A 15,553-nucleotide genomic window follows, 5' to 3' on the forward strand; every position below is an offset into this window, starting at 1 on the left:
AACGGCCATTATATCGAAGAAGCAGATAACTCCATAGCAGATCGAAATGATTGGAATCTATTCAACCCAAACGTGTGAGCTCTACAAGATTGGTGGTGACGCCCTGTTACAAGCACCGCATAACATTTTACCTTTTGTTTAGCAAAAATTAAAAGCCAGCGTTAGAATACAAGGAGAAAATTCTCGACCCTTTGATATAAAGGATGGACTCAGACAATGGGATACCCTGGCTTGCCTACTATTTAAGATTGCCTTGAAAAGGCAGTCCGAGACACACAGATTAGACACGGCGGTATTATTTACAATAGATCGATAGAAATCTTAGCATACGCTGACATAATAGGGCGTAGCAAGCGAGATGTTAAGTAATATTTCCTAGAATTGAAAACGGCGGAGAAACAGATCGGTCTAGTCATCAACGAAGACAAAACCAAGTGCATGTTGGTTACTAAGGATCCTATCGCAAATGCGGAACAAGAAACAGCATTTGGAAGTCGTACCTTTGAACGTGTTGACAGCTTCACATACCTTGGCTCGCTAGTGACTACTACCAATAAAACAAGCGAAGAAATTAAAAGACAAATAAACCTTACAAATAGGGCATACTATGGACTGCAAAAACAATTCCACTCAAAAAATATTCAAACAAAAACTAAAATTATTATATACAAAACACTGCTAAGGCCGGTCTTCACATACGGGACGAAAACCTGGACTCTAACGCAGAAAGACGAAAGACTTCTCCGCGAAAGAGCGAAAGATACTCCGCAAAATATTTGGAGCTATAATCGATCAAGGGCAGTGGCGCAAAAGATTTAATTTCGAATTATACCAACTCTTTAACGAACCAGATGTCGTAACGTTCATTAAAACACAGCGACTTGATGAGCCGGACACATAATACGAACGCCTGACATTATTGCTAAAAAGCTAACGACAGGAACACCTATAGAAAGAAGAACCAGAGGCCGACCGCGAATTAAGTGGTTAGATGGAGTTGAGACCGACTTAGGGATACTAGAGATCAGAAGATGGCGATACGTTACCAGCGAACATAATGGCGACTAATCTTAAATCCAGAATCCACAGAGGATTGTAGAGCCTAAGATGATGATGATGAATGTAAATTCTACACCATTATTGACTAATTCTTTGCGTGTTTAAAGTATGCTGAATTTTAATTAATTTAATAAACTGGATAATATTTTATCCAGTAAAAAATATCGGTACTCACAATTGAATGATCGGTATTGTACTTAGTCGGCTGCAGGTAGACACAGGTAATGACGTTGTTTCATAGACGCTCGACGATAAAGGCACTTGACACGTTGCACTCGCCACAGGTATGTTGGGACTTCTCAAGCGGCGTAGATGGTTTAGGTAAGGTAACGAATTATGATGGCTTCAATCAGCAATCAATCTCAAATTAATGTAGGCACAGGTAACATATCAGTCAATTCTCACACTAGACTAGACTGAACTAAATGGATTCAGGAAGAAAAAAAAAAGACGGCAAACAGAATTGACTTAGTGTCCTTCGAATTGGAAGACGTCTGTATGACAAAAGAAAAAATAGTTAATGTAGGAAGCACTGTTTGAAGATAGATGGATAATGGTGAATTGAAAATACAGTTACCGCTGTTTGATGAAGACACGATGCCACATGCCACAGGAACCACGATGGAAATGAACTCGATTTCTGATACTTAGACAAGCTAGGGATAAAAAAAGAGTGGGAGTATTGGCCGAAGAGTGCCACACGAAAATGATACTTAATTGACAAGTCTGGTGTGGTCTTATTTCTATCCTTACTACTTTCTCTCGACAGGAAATATTATTTCATAGAAAACCAATATATCCGCTTTTCTTAGAAAGTAGGCTGGGTGCCTCGATAATAGAAATTAACTTCTTTGTTAAGAGGAAGGGTTTCTATTTAACAAATGAAAGAAAATAAGAGCAGGAAACATTTAGCGAACTATTTCGTTGTTGAGAAAAGGCATGACAAATCGCTCGTTGCTTATGGGTTATTTTTAAGGTTTCTAGTTCTAGCAAAGTGTATACCATAGGTGGCGTGAAAGTAATTTTCTAAGGGGAATAATTTAAGGAAATTTTAAACATGATTCACTATTAATACGTGCAAATATATAGAACCTTTGGATGTGGGTATAGTTACTGGACTGCAATATCTTAGTGTTCCAACAGACCAATATTTGTTGTGTATTTACACACTTTATAAAATGGTTTAACGTTTATAAAATCCTTACAAATTTCGTAGTCCTAACATCTTTAAATTATGTCTATTTATGGGTCATAATCTCCTATGCCGTAAATTATCATCTTTAGTTTTATTTTCATAGTTTACTATGTGATTTGCTCGATTACAATACTTATATTTATTATTGACAAAATCTACTTTTAACCAAAACAAAGCATTCAACATTTCACATTAAAATTTCTATCCATTATTAATTAAAAGAGCTTGTCCTTTACAAGGAGGATATTTTATATAAATTTAACATTAAGTGCTTCCATTTTAATACTCCGTCTTTGACATGTAGCATTTACTGTACCTACCTTATTTGCTACAAATACCTCAACGTTCTTTGCAGTTTTAATTTTGAATGTGTTGATTTGTTTTACATCTACCATGTATTCAATTATTATTTTCCATTACCGTACGTTGTCTAGAATCTAGAATGAATATCTGTATATTAAGAGTTGCGGTGTAACACGCTTCAGTTACACCACTTAATGCGATGAGAGGTAATTCATTTGCTTGATTTGCCCGAGAATGTTTACTACTAATTAATTCTAAATCGCATTGGTTCTTACAATATAACAGTATTTTTCCTACATGTTCACCTTTACTTATTCTTTTTGTTATTCCCTACTATACAGCCTAGGTAAAGGCTTAATCTGAACTATATTAAATATTCCACTTTAGTCTATTCTATTTTTCCTTTAAACCCTTCTAATTACTCCGCCAATGGTTAAGGAAGCTTGAATCTTTTTGTAAATATTAATGTAACATTTTGTCAATTTTTAAAAGGTTATCTTTATCCGACCTTAGAATAAGGCACATACTTAGTGACCGTATTTGAAGCGGTCGATCAAACCATTATACTTGATTGCAGTATTACCTCAATTTAATTTTGATGTCTATGGTAATTGCTTCAATTTAATGATCATTTAAACACGAGACCAATCTTTTAAATCGAGTAGCACGAAAATAAATCGGAATTTCGTAACGGATTGAAGGCATGTGCATGTTGAATCCGGATTGAGTTGAATATGAAATTTTGTGTTTTTCTAGATACCACAAATTCTTTTGTTTATTAGTTTTTCTAGCAGCTTACATCATTTACATAAGGTGCAAGTGTCAGTGAAATAGGGCGGTAGGAATTTGAATTATTCGGGGATTTGTCCTGTTTCTTGATTGGTATAACGATAGATTCCCTCCATAATATTGCAAATGTCTGATTGGTCCATATTATGTTGAACAAGCAAGCAAGCAATTTAATTTAATCCAGGCTGTGAGACTTGTACAACCCTTTGTAGGTGTTAATTTTGTTGTATAAGTTATTATACTTTTTCCTACGTAAATTCCAGCAGCGGATACAATGCATTTTTTAAAATTATCTACACCATTATCTATATTTCCAGAGAAGAAAATTTGTTCCATTTGCCGGTTTACTTCAGTTCTGAAACTTGCCCAGTCAACATTAGAAATCTTCCACTTTATTACTATTCCTGGTGATTTTTTTTCATTATTTGTTATGACGATGGAAAAATGGTTACTATCATATAGATCATCTAAAACATTACATGTTAGAGAAGGATATATTTTGGAACCACAAAGACTTAGGTCAATCGCTGATAAACTTCCTCTTGAAATATTGAAATGAATGTTGAAACCATTATTTAGAAAACAAGTGTCGGTAATGTTTAGTACGTTTTTTAGTAGAGAAGTTGAAAAAATGAGTCTACCAGTTCAGCTTCAGTATGATTGTAACTAGGTGGGATATATATACTGCAAATAGTTATTCTTTTAGGGCACCATATTGTTACTGCGATTGCTTCTATGTTTGTAACTAAACACAAATGTGTTGAATAGACATCTTTTTCGACAAAAATTGAGGTTCCTTCACTTGCTCTGAGGCATTCTGTTCTTACGTTTGAAATTGGATTCTTGCAGCCATATTATATTTGGATTGGTGTCGCTGATAAGTTTTGGATTCTTTCTAAGCGGCAAAAGAATTCGTTACAATTCCATTGAACAAGTGTGAAACTTGTTAGTGATTGGATTTTTCAGAATTTTGGATCTGGGTCATCTAATTCTGAAGGTAATTCCTTTTTGAGCTTCTTTGATATTCTTGTGAACTTATTTTTTAGTGTTCTGGTGGTTAGTTGTGGATAAATTGCATAGTAAGCAATTTGCTGGGCTTCTATTGTGAGGTTACTACTTGACGGGGCATTCTCAAGAAAGGCTATGAGATGATCTGGTGTAGTAGAAAAGCTTTGGGGGTTGTTGGTATAAAGATCTTTGATTATTTGCTTTGATGCATCTGATATTTTGAATTTATCTATAGAATCTATTTTTGACTCCTTCTTCATGTGTTTTGTGCTTTTTTCTATTAAGTTTTTAGGAGGAGGCATTAATGACGAGTTTTCAAGAAGAGAATTAGATATTAGTTGGTCAATAGAGGAGTCCAGTGTGTTGAGTAGGCTAGAAAGTTCTCTTTTTTGTCCTTGTATAAGTTCACCAGATAGTTGTTCTAAAATAATAGCTGATGAGGTTTTTGTTACCGATGATTGTTCACCGGCAGATTGAGGACCATTAGTGTTTTGACAATTTTTACAACTTACAGCTGTATGGGCAGTTCGCTTACAAATAAAGCATTCCATTCTATCAGTAGATAAAAATATACGGTATGGGGTGGAATCGAATTTAATGACTAGTGAGGCCTGAAGCTCATAATTTTCAGTAGGTGGAATTATGTATACTTGTCTTCGAAATGAGAGGATGGAGCTATATTGATCTCTTTAAATTCCAGTTTTTAAGAAACAGACGGGAGAAGCAAGTTTTAAACTAAGGCCGTTTAAAGCATTTTTTACGAGATCGTGAGGAATTGAGGGACAGACATTCGAAATTATGATATGTTTTGCTGGAGTAACTAATCACCTAATAGGTAGGTCTAGATTGTTTACTTTATTAATGGGATTGTTGGTAATAAGCTGGTCAACAAATTCAACTTTGCTTAGGTATATGCAGATCCGGTTGTTCGAGATTCTAGATGCAAATATTATATTTTTAGGGCCAACAATATCACCAGTTGATTTAACATAGTCGAATAAAAAACTTACAGGACTAAACGTACAAAAGTAAAAAACTTCAAAATTTGTATATTGGTATAAAAACGTTTAATTAAAACTTGTTAAAAGTGTCGTCCAAAATTTATAGATGCATAACATTTTCGATCTAACTCAGATCATCATCAGTGCCTTCTTTTGGTAGTTGTAGCTAACACTGAAATTGCAGTGGAGACATCAATACATGGTTTATATATTTAAATTTAAGTCATAATGCGACCATAGGTCAATGACAATGGTTGTAAATGTTAATACTTAAAGAGCAACATGCTTCCTTGCTCAACTTGAAAATGTGGTTGACCATTTTAATATTAAATGTAGAGATTACACAGTTATGATCAGTTTTTCTTGTTTGTTCTGATTGAAAAGAAGGTGTCCAACTTTTCTTCTAAGTTTTTTGATCGTCTTGTTGGTCTTGCTTTTATAGCATGGTCTCAGCATCAAATCTTATTATTTCCAGACCTTTACCATCTCTAGGGAAAGTGGTGGTTACACTTTGATGAAGCTAATCTGTGATAGGAAGATGGAACCATATGAAACAGAATATAAAAACCTTAATTGCTGCAAACTGAAACCTTTTTGTGAATAATTTATTTATAAGAAATTTGTTAGAAATAATAAAATACAACAAAGGATTTTGTATTAATTAATCAAAAGAGAAAGGTTAGTAAGGTTGAAATTGGAGTTTACTATTGTTAATAGTATTCCCTCCATATCAGGGCATTATAAACAAATAAAAAAAGTTTTTCAATAAAATCACTCAATGTAGTGTTTATTAAAGTAAAAAAATACATTTTAGATTATATTATACTACAAAACTAGACCTAATTCGCTTATACTTAGATACTTACAGTAAACTTCAAATATTAGATCATTCGAAAGTGATGCAGTCATACTGGTTAAATTAAAACTATCCTAATAATGTAGGTAACTAAGTAGTTATTAGTTAAACTAAATTATATATTATATAATTTAATTAAAAATATGTTACTCATCTGGAACATTTGGATCATCTTGTTCACTAAGCATTTCCTAAAAAAAAGTATTTATTATTCTACATGCTGACTTTAAAATACAGAAAGGCAATTACTATTTTAATGGGAATAAGCCGCAATTGAAGGTTAAAATAAGTTTATTGACTTTTCAATTTCCACTTCGGAAATTGTTCTCAAAATACAAACATTAATTATTGTTTGTATTTTCAGAACAATTTCCAAAGCGCAAATTCAAATGTCAATAAACTTATTTTAACCTTCAATTGTGGCTTATTCCCATTACAATAGTAATTACTTTAAAATGCCACAAGAAAATAGCTTCAGACCAGAAAGGCAAATTTGACAATTCAAATCAGTACCTACTGAACATTATTCAGTACGATTAAGTTGGTATCTTTGGTATTTTTATAGATTTGTTCAATGGCAAGCAGTTAAGGGATAAATAAATCCAATATTAACTCTATGAAGTCCAGTTTCACTTACAACACACAACACAGGTCAAATTTTAGTTAAAATAAAATTTAACATTGTGTTGTAATATGAGGTATATTAAAATTAGTTTCGTAATGTCAGATATTTAAAACTGACATACTGAAATCATGAATTTTATCATCTCAAGAAGATTATCAGTCAGTCAGTAAAGTTAAACATAAATATACAATATCAAGATTTCTTGTGAAAATATTATATGGTACAGAAAAATAACAAGATTACTGATCACAGTAAGATTACAGTAGAATCTACTGAGCTGAAAATTTCAAAATAATAGATAAGAGTTTTAGGAAAGGTACAATATTTTAAGTTCAAAAGAACTTCCAAGTGAAAATTCTGAATTAGCTAAAAAAACTTTTGGTAGAGCCATAATAAGGCCAGATTCCTCCCAAATAATTTTCAAAAAAATGAAAAAAAATTTTTTCAAAAATTGCTAGAGATTACTTTTGAGCTAGGTGACTACATTTTTTCAACTGGATGTCACCCATATTTTAAAACTATTGCACTTATCAAAATAAACCAAACGGTATTTTAAGGTCAGTGCTACAACCAAAAATATTTATTGCTGTTTAAAAAAGTTATAAACAATTAAAAGTGAAAAAAAGGGTCAAAACATTCAAAAGTCAATCATTTTGTTTTTTTTTTCAGTGAAAATGATTCATGTAGCACTGACCATGGCCAATTCGATACAGAATATGATACCATTTAGTTTTTTGTTTTCGGATGATTTGTTTCCAAGAAATGACGACACCCTCCAACAAATTGGATTAGTTTGGGCTATTTTCAGAGCTGCCATTAAAAAAAGAAAAAAAAATTAAAGTTGTTTAATGTAGGTATGTACTTTAACCTGTAAAAAGTTTGATTTTCAAATATCTTTTGTGCTATAAATAAAATTTATTTAAAAAAACACGATTTTTGGAGGAACCTGGCCTTAATTTGGACTCACAAATCTATAATCTAAAATTAATGACCCATTATTTATTCTTCAACATCGTTAACAGTGCAGAAGACAGGGTAAAAATACAAATAAAAATAATAGCAAATACTGCTGGTGAAAACTTTTATACGGATCATTTTTATTAAGGTGACTATTACTATGAAGAATTCTTACCTGTAATACTTCCACTAAGTTCTTTGATTCTTCCAACATTTCTTTGCAAATCCTATTCTCTTCTTTTAATGTAGATATATCATCCTTTAATTTTTCAATTTCATGTAAACTGTCATCTAAAGATTTTGCTCTAGTTTCAGCTAATTTCTTCCAATAATCAGTAGAAGCTTCTTCGGATGTTAAGTCCTCAGCAGTTATAGGTGCTTCTCCTACTTGCACACTCTTATCTGACATCTGGCGCCTCTTTTTTATTGGTTCCAGCTTTCCAGAATCACTAGGGAAAAATAGATGCACAAAGATATTAATCAATTTAACAGAATTTGATCCAGTAGAAACAATAGACTATAGTCCATTCACCGAGCTTGGGAATATTTTGAGAGTCATTGTAGGAAAACTCGTACCACTTGTATATTTATTGGAATAACTATGAATAACAGAGGTACCTATATATTCATTCATTTTGATTAAAAACTTTCCATTTGTAAATATTAATGTATAAATGACTAAAAAATTTAAAAATAAACCTTTAAACATTGGTTTTTAATTGATGCAGGTTTATTTTGTCAATAAATTGCATGTGAATAACTCTTCACTTTTACATTACAAGTATTGTTTGTGCTTGGTTGCATAGTAACTTCTAGCCACTTCCAATAGAACTTTTAATTAAATCTTGCATAAGTACTTTCACTCCTAGAGTATCTTCAGGGGCAGTTCGCCAAATTTCGCCTATTAAACAATCTTTGAGAATACCATAAACATAATAATTATACATTAACACTACACAACACAAGAACAAACAGTTTAAAATTTTTAAAAAACAGCGAAGCTACATATTCATTGGCATCAGGAGAGAGAATCCAACAGAAGTCAAAGTTTTATCAAAATATTACAAAATTAATTTCTAAATTTACTAGACATTTTAGACTAAACTCAGTGAATAGAGTATATTACTTAACAATAATTAATTAGAAAAATATTGTTGAGCTGTAAGTATGTAAATATAATGTGAAAATTGCAAAAGGTGCACCAATTATTAATAGTTATATCAAATTATGAAGAGATGTGATAAGTGTGTATTGTATTTTTCAATATTTGAGTATTGTTATCATCTGTAATGCACAGATATGGTATAAAAATAATAGGGATGGGAAAAAAGTGTTTTTGAAATCATTGCTTATAATTTTCATATTACAGACAAATACCTAAGTGGAGTATAAAAAACTAGGGATAGGACATTGTGTAAAGCACATTATTTTGTACATTTAATAAATGTTGGTGGTCTCTAGAAAAGCTTCAGGTGGTATCAAGCTGAAAGGATTGTAGGAAGGTCTCATTTTTTATTTACAAATATCTATCTCTTAACTTAAAATAAAAAAAATTAATTTAGCATTAATCTTTCCAGTAAATAATAAAAAATATTCACTTCAGTAGGTTACAATTTTTTCTTGTACTTCATGGGTTTAATAGGCAATCAAAAGCATTTGGTATTTGGAATTATTAGTTAACAAAAAATGCATACCTTGTAGAGTCTTTCTGACTTGGCCTTCCTATAAGGTTTTCTTTATCACAAGCATCTCTTTGCAGGTCTTTAAATGTCCGTCTACTCTCTCTAATATTTTCCTAAAAATAAACACTTATTAGTTTAAAATTCGATCATAACCTGTAAATTAAAATGCATTACTTGATTCTGGGAAGCTATTGTGATTATTACTTTCTTCTGTGGCTTCATTTTAAGCTATTTTTTCGTAAAATCAAGACTTCTTAATTTTCTTTCAAAAAAATCGTTAAAATTGTTAGTAAAAAAACAAACAATAATCAAAATAGCGGGAAACTAATCTTTTTGGTTATGGCAAAGAATATAGACGATAGACGCTTCTATAAGCGTCTATATTCTTTGGTTATGGATAAGTGGAACAAACAACACTCAAAATGGATATGAAGTTTGACAACGGAACAAAGACATATGACATTTTGTAACAAATCAAGTAAAAAATCTGAGAAAAATATCAACTAAAAAAAAAGGTATAATCAATGATGCATAATGTATAACACAGGCAGTACAGTACAGCATCAATAAATGATTCGTAAAGTGGTAATTGTTTTTAAGAAAGGGAAATAATATTGAGACACTAACGTGATAATCAAAAACGCAGGTGCCTATTAACATTACTTTAAAGTGGCATGTATAGAGGGCACTGGCACAGAATAATAAACAATTATTATTATTTATTCTGTCTCACTGGTGACTATTGTCCAAAATCTTAAAATATGCATAGCACACTCCCACCTATCTATGAAAATATGCACTGTAACCATTCTAGCGAAGATAAAAAATTTGGTTGTGGTTGGACTAATCATTTTCTGAATACTTATAATATATTTTCCAATAAGTGACCATTACGCCATAATATGAAGTTGCCACATAACAGCATATACCTACCGTAAAGTGAGGCTACTTGATGACACATATCCTTACTTTGTGACAGTAGGCTCTAAAATTAATCTTATTAACTTGGCCGAGCCGAGCTATAATTGGTGAAATAATTAAAATATTGTATTTCAATAGTGGACTATGTCGATATCTAAGGGTAAGGGACAATAACAAAAGTTCTTAGTGCAACTTCTCACTTCGCTGGCCATGCCACTCGTTGGATAATTCAAAACAAGTCATTTAAATTTTGCGCGCAAACTTTGGCTTGCCTAGTAGAATTTTAGAAGATTTTTCTGCCAAAGTAAGCTTATATTTTACCTAACACAAGAATTATGTTTCCTCAATTCATTATGTCTTAGTCCAGTCGTCAGAGATAGTCCAGTCGACCTCTAAAAATTATACGAACAAGCTAAATTTTGCTGAAAATGTCAATTTTGGGACCCCAAAAAGATGCAAAAAAGTTTACCACTTTTATTCCCTGACTTCATCCTAAAACGGCCCTTCCCACCGAGGAAAAATGGAAAAAATCGATTTATCAAAAACCTGTACACCATAGGAAAAAATGTTTCAAATAAAAAATGTAGCTAAGATAATTTTAATCAAGAATGTTTATTAGAACTTTTTGTAAAGAATGAACCGTTCTTTCAGAAACAACGCTTGAAGCGAACTGTGGTTTTAAATGTCAGTTACGAGCGCGAAATCAATTTTAAATAAAATTTGTATCAACTCGACGGTAAAAATTTGATATCCTTTATCAGAGTGTCCTATCGACAAAAATAAAAATACGTTCTAAAGGTGGAGAATGCAAATTTCGTACGAAATGTTTGTATTTTGCTGCAAATAAAGTCTGATTTTTGCCATTTTTCTTGATTCTTTTCCTGATTTCTTTTTCTGATTTCTTGAAGTCATGATTCTTGTGAGATTAAAAACGACTTGTGCTATCAAAAGGAACAGTTTTAAACTTTTTAGATCTTTTGTAATGTGAAAGTTTAAACTCAGCGTTTTTTAGGCTTATTTCAAATGCCTCACATTTATTGTCAAAACTAAAGACCGAAATTTAGGGTATAGGTTTTAAAGATTTGTATCATACAATGGAAATTTAATAGTGACCGGTCAATGAAACTAATAAATTTTATTGATCTCTCGAGAATCAACAAAAATGGCAAAAATCGGGCAACGTTTATTAATTTAACAGTTTTATCAAAACTGACTTTATTTATTTAACTTTGTTTCATAAAAATATTTTAAAAAGTACTAACGTATGGTCTAATTTGTCACAAAGTCAGGACGTGTATGTTCATTAAAATATTTTTTTATTTTTCAGATACAATGCCACGAATCTATAAAAGAAAGACTTGGAGTCGCAACTACGTAAATTATACAGAAGAGAAGTTAGGAGAAGCTCTTGATGACATCAGGAATAAACGAATTTCGCTTCGTGCTGCTGCAGAAAAATATGGTATCCATCTAAATACTTTATGACTCAAAATTAAAAACCGGTGCACGAGAAACCTGGACAGGAAAAGGGTTTAGTGAACAGGAAGAGAATGCAGTTTTCAGACCATGTAATTACTGTTTCAACTCACACTGTTCTCCTTTTGTTTCATCTTTACAAACGGAATTGCTTGGTTTTTCTTGCGGGTCTTTTTTAATATATGGATATCGCCGACAGGATTAATACAGCATATTGGCAAGTATGTAATGTAATCAGGAATGTGATTATATTACATATTAAAAACAAACTATTTAAAAAATATATTTTACAAAATATTTAAATATTCTATTGATGTTTCAGCAGCCGTTGTCGATGTCAATCTTCACTTCAAATTATGTCTATAAATTAATTATAATAATTAAAAAATTAAAAACCTAATTTTCGGGAACTAAAAATTACTAGCCTAGGTTGCCTAGGCCTTAGTCAGCCTTGAGAAGTACAGTTCTCCCCCAAGCTTCTCTAAACCGTCCAAACACTTTTTTGTTGTCTGTAACACACAAATTTTTATTTCGCAAGATACAGGCTTTACGAATAAAATATTTTTATGCACAACTAATACAATATTATATACAAGTTCTTTATTACTTTCTAAATGAGACCTCTACTTGCGAAACAAACAATCTCCACTTTTTGGACAATCTGACCTGAATACGCCACTGGATTCCTTGTAAAAAGACGCATCAAGCTATACATAAATTTCGTAACATAACTACCAAACTCCCATTGAAATTAAATGGAGAAAATTATTTGTTGTTTGTAAACGACCATTCTCTAAGGTCGTGTAGGTTTCAAAACAACCAATATCCCTCTGCACCAATCAGAGCGCTAGATTGTATCACGTGGTCGGTGATTTTTAAGATGGCTGTCATACTAGTGTCAAAGCTAAGAAAATGAACATTATTCTCTTTTTGCAATTTAGTAATAAATGGAAACAACACCAGAAGTATTAACGCCTACAAAGTGTAGAAAAAGAGTCGCACAGCCAGAAAAATGGACGAGAAATGTGAGAAAACGGCTGAGGTTAGTATATTTTTAGATCTACATAGAAGAAAAAATGTCATCTGTCGTGAGTTCAACATGCTTGGCAGTTTTGTTAAAATGCAGGGAACATGTATAATTTTCATTATTTTTTATATTAAAAAAATAAGACGACTACATGCAAGTGTTTCATAAAAGGTCCAGATGGCAAGTTACCCATTTGCCAAAAGATTTTCACTAATGCCTTGAGGATCACAAGGGGCCGACTCCGAACTATAATGAACAATTTTAGAGGGGAAAGTAATCTTTCATGTGAGAAAATGGGAGGAGACAAACGAACGCATTTATATAAATAGAAACTGAGAAGCGTGGTCGAATTTATGAAACGTATAAAATGCGTGGAGTTTCATTACTGTAGGGGTCGAAGTGAGCGCAAGTATGCATAAGGTGATCTGAGTATTAATAAACTTTGGAAAATTTACAATGCTCAAGCCAAACCAGAGATACGGGTAAAAAAGGAATGAGTTTTAATAGAAAATTCAACATTTCATTTAAGGCGCTACAGACGGACATGTGTTCGACATATCTTTCACTCACTGAAAAAATCTCAAAGGAAACAACACCATCGGTAAAGTAATCCCTCATAGCCGCTAAAAGAATTCACAAGCTTAGATCGAAAGCCTTTTTTGCATCATTGAAGGAATCTAAGCCTGAATTATTGACTTTATCCTTCGACTTGCAAAAAAACTTCCGCTGCCTAAAGTCTCGGATCAAGCAGCGTACTACAGCAGACAACTATATGTAGATAACTTGACAATCCTAGTGGGACATTCTAAAGCCCCATTAACGAAAAAAAATTGTTTTAGGTATGTGTGGTCAGAGGATTAGTATGGCAAGGGCTCTAATCAAGTGGCTTCGGCAATGTATCACAGACTGTCTAATACTGATTTAAAATATATCAGTGTCGTAAGATTAATGTGTGACGGATGTGGAGGCCAGAATAAGAACCAAATAATTTTATCCATGCCAAGTCGCTGGCTGATACAAGCTCCAAAAAACATAAAATATATTGAAATAGTGTATCCCGTTCGAGGCCATTCATTCTTGCCGTCGGACAGGGTGTTTGGGACGATCGAGAAAAAACTTAAAAAAGTTATTCCGGCACTTGGGAACTATTTTAAAATAATATCTGAAAGTGCAACTTTGCAGCGCCCTAATATAGATTTCAAGTTTTACGATTGGAAAACCGAAGCATTGTCTACATTCAAAGCACTGCAGAGTTGGCACTTTCAGATATCGAAAATAAAAAGGATTTCTTTGGCAAGATCAAAAACACAAAATAACGTCGTATTGGTTAAAGGGGACGAAAGGTACAACCCAAGTATCGGTTTGTTTTGAAGTATTTAAAAAAAAGGAAGATCGACTATTAACATCAATCCAAATGAAATAGGAGTCGGGAACTTGGCCAACATTAGTAAACAGAAATTGAAGGACGTGAGGTGTCACCTCGGGGGAACAATTAAGGGTCTAACCACCTTCTCCGGGTGCTCTGTAGAGGGCTTCGAATATACTGTCGAGAGCTCCCCTACTTAAGTCCATTTTCGGGTTATGGACTTGGAAAACATTTATCTTCGGTGTCTTGCCTTAAAAAAGGCAAGATATTTCTTACATGACAATTTCTTCGTCGAAATAAAACACCAAGTTAAGTTGAAACAATTCTCAGCCACAGAGTATGGTAAATAAATGCAGGAAGCAGAGCCCCGAGAGCACTAAGCTCTCGGAGAGCCTGTGAGGGACTGACCTGGCTGACCTGAAAATCGCCAATATTTATATGCACTGTTCGAGCGATAAATAGGGATTTCCAGGTCAAGAGCCAATGGGAAAATTCGAGGCGGGGCGTCGCGCATCAAAATGCGTACTAGTCCACAGACTATGGCATTCGATGACATCCCCCCTTCTCTGGAGACTCTGCGGCTGGGAAAAAATATTTATTGATTAAAAAATACAAATGTGAAAATACACAAGAAAATATGCATAAAATACAAGTAAAATGTTCAAAAAGAAATTCACACAACACTGCACTACTTACAAGGGGAGATCGGTGGTGATAACGGCATCTCAAGCTCCTACAGGTCCATCCTCGGTCGGTGTGCCAACTCCTCCAACGGACTCGTCTTCTTCTCGGTCGTCCGGATCCCATCTGCCATATACAACGGGGTTTCGTAGAGTACCAGTGTGCCGAAGCCTACGTGGTCGTCGAACCACTTTCGGTAGGGGGGCGATGACTGGGTCTACTCCGGGACTTCCATCGGCATCTAGGGCTTCTAACTTCGAATAAGCCTGGCTCGTCAAAGGTGTCTGCACGTCGAAGGCGTCAGGTCTGCAGAAGGCCTCGATGTCGGAGTGTTAGAGTATTGCTTTCTAACACTACGTGGTTCTCCCCATTCTTCTCTTGACTTCAACCTATGTTGAAGTCAATGGTGTGTTGCCTTCTGTGAATTCGAGCTGGGTCGTGAGTTCGGATTTTAACCACGTTTTCGGGCGCCATGTCACCTCTGGGGAACAATTAAGGGTCTAACCACCTTCTGTTGTCTCCGGGTGCTCTGTAGAGGGCAATATACTGTCGAGAGCTCCCCTACTTAAGTCCATTTTCGGGTTATGGACTTGGAAAATATTTATCT

General features: G+C 33.6%; 1 protein-coding gene and 1 long non-coding RNA gene across 2 annotated transcripts; one reads left to right on the forward strand and one right to left on the reverse strand.

The window, feature by feature from the left end:
- Window positions 1–3,065: 3,065 nt before the first annotated feature.
- LOC140433511 (uncharacterized) lies at window positions 3,066–6,009 on the forward strand. Its single transcript, XR_011949997.1, has 3 exons — window positions 3,066–3,164; window positions 5,055–5,189; window positions 5,831–6,009. It is a non-coding gene; the product is annotated as an uncharacterized lncRNA (long non-coding RNA).
- A 104-nt stretch (window positions 6,010–6,113) lies between these two features.
- geminin (geminin DNA replication inhibitor) lies at window positions 6,114–9,848 on the reverse strand. Its single transcript, XM_072521496.1, has 4 exons — window positions 9,650–9,848; window positions 9,488–9,588; window positions 7,969–8,242; window positions 6,114–6,402 (listed from the first exon to the last, which is right to left on the reverse strand). The coding sequence occupies exons 1-4, from the start codon at window positions 9,695–9,697 to the stop codon at window positions 6,358–6,360; spliced, it is 468 nt and encodes a 155-aa protein (XP_072377597.1). The 5' UTR covers window positions 9,698–9,848; the 3' UTR covers window positions 6,114–6,357.
- Window positions 9,849–15,553: the final 5,705 nt, after the last annotated feature.

The sequence above is a fragment of the Diabrotica undecimpunctata genome, chromosome 2 (genome assembly GCF_040954645.1).
Source record: "Diabrotica undecimpunctata isolate CICGRU chromosome 2, icDiaUnde3, whole genome shotgun sequence".
NCBI classification, from domain to species: domain Eukaryota; kingdom Metazoa; phylum Arthropoda; class Insecta; order Coleoptera; family Chrysomelidae; genus Diabrotica; species Diabrotica undecimpunctata.

Excerpts from the sequence above, each read along its gene's own strand:
- geminin (XM_072521496.1), bottom strand. The coding sequence starts at position 9,697 with ATGAAGCCACAGAAGAAAGTAATAATCACAATAGCTTCCCAGAATCAA. Across the intron at positions 9,589-9,649 it reads CAATAGCTTCCCAGAATCAA|GAAAATATTAGAGAGAGTAG; the intron begins GTAATGCATTTT and ends GTTTATTTTTAG. Across the intron at positions 8,243-9,487 it reads AGTCAGAAAGACTCTACAAG|TGATTCTGGAAAGCTGGAAC; the intron begins GTATGCATTTTT and ends ATTTTTCCCTAG.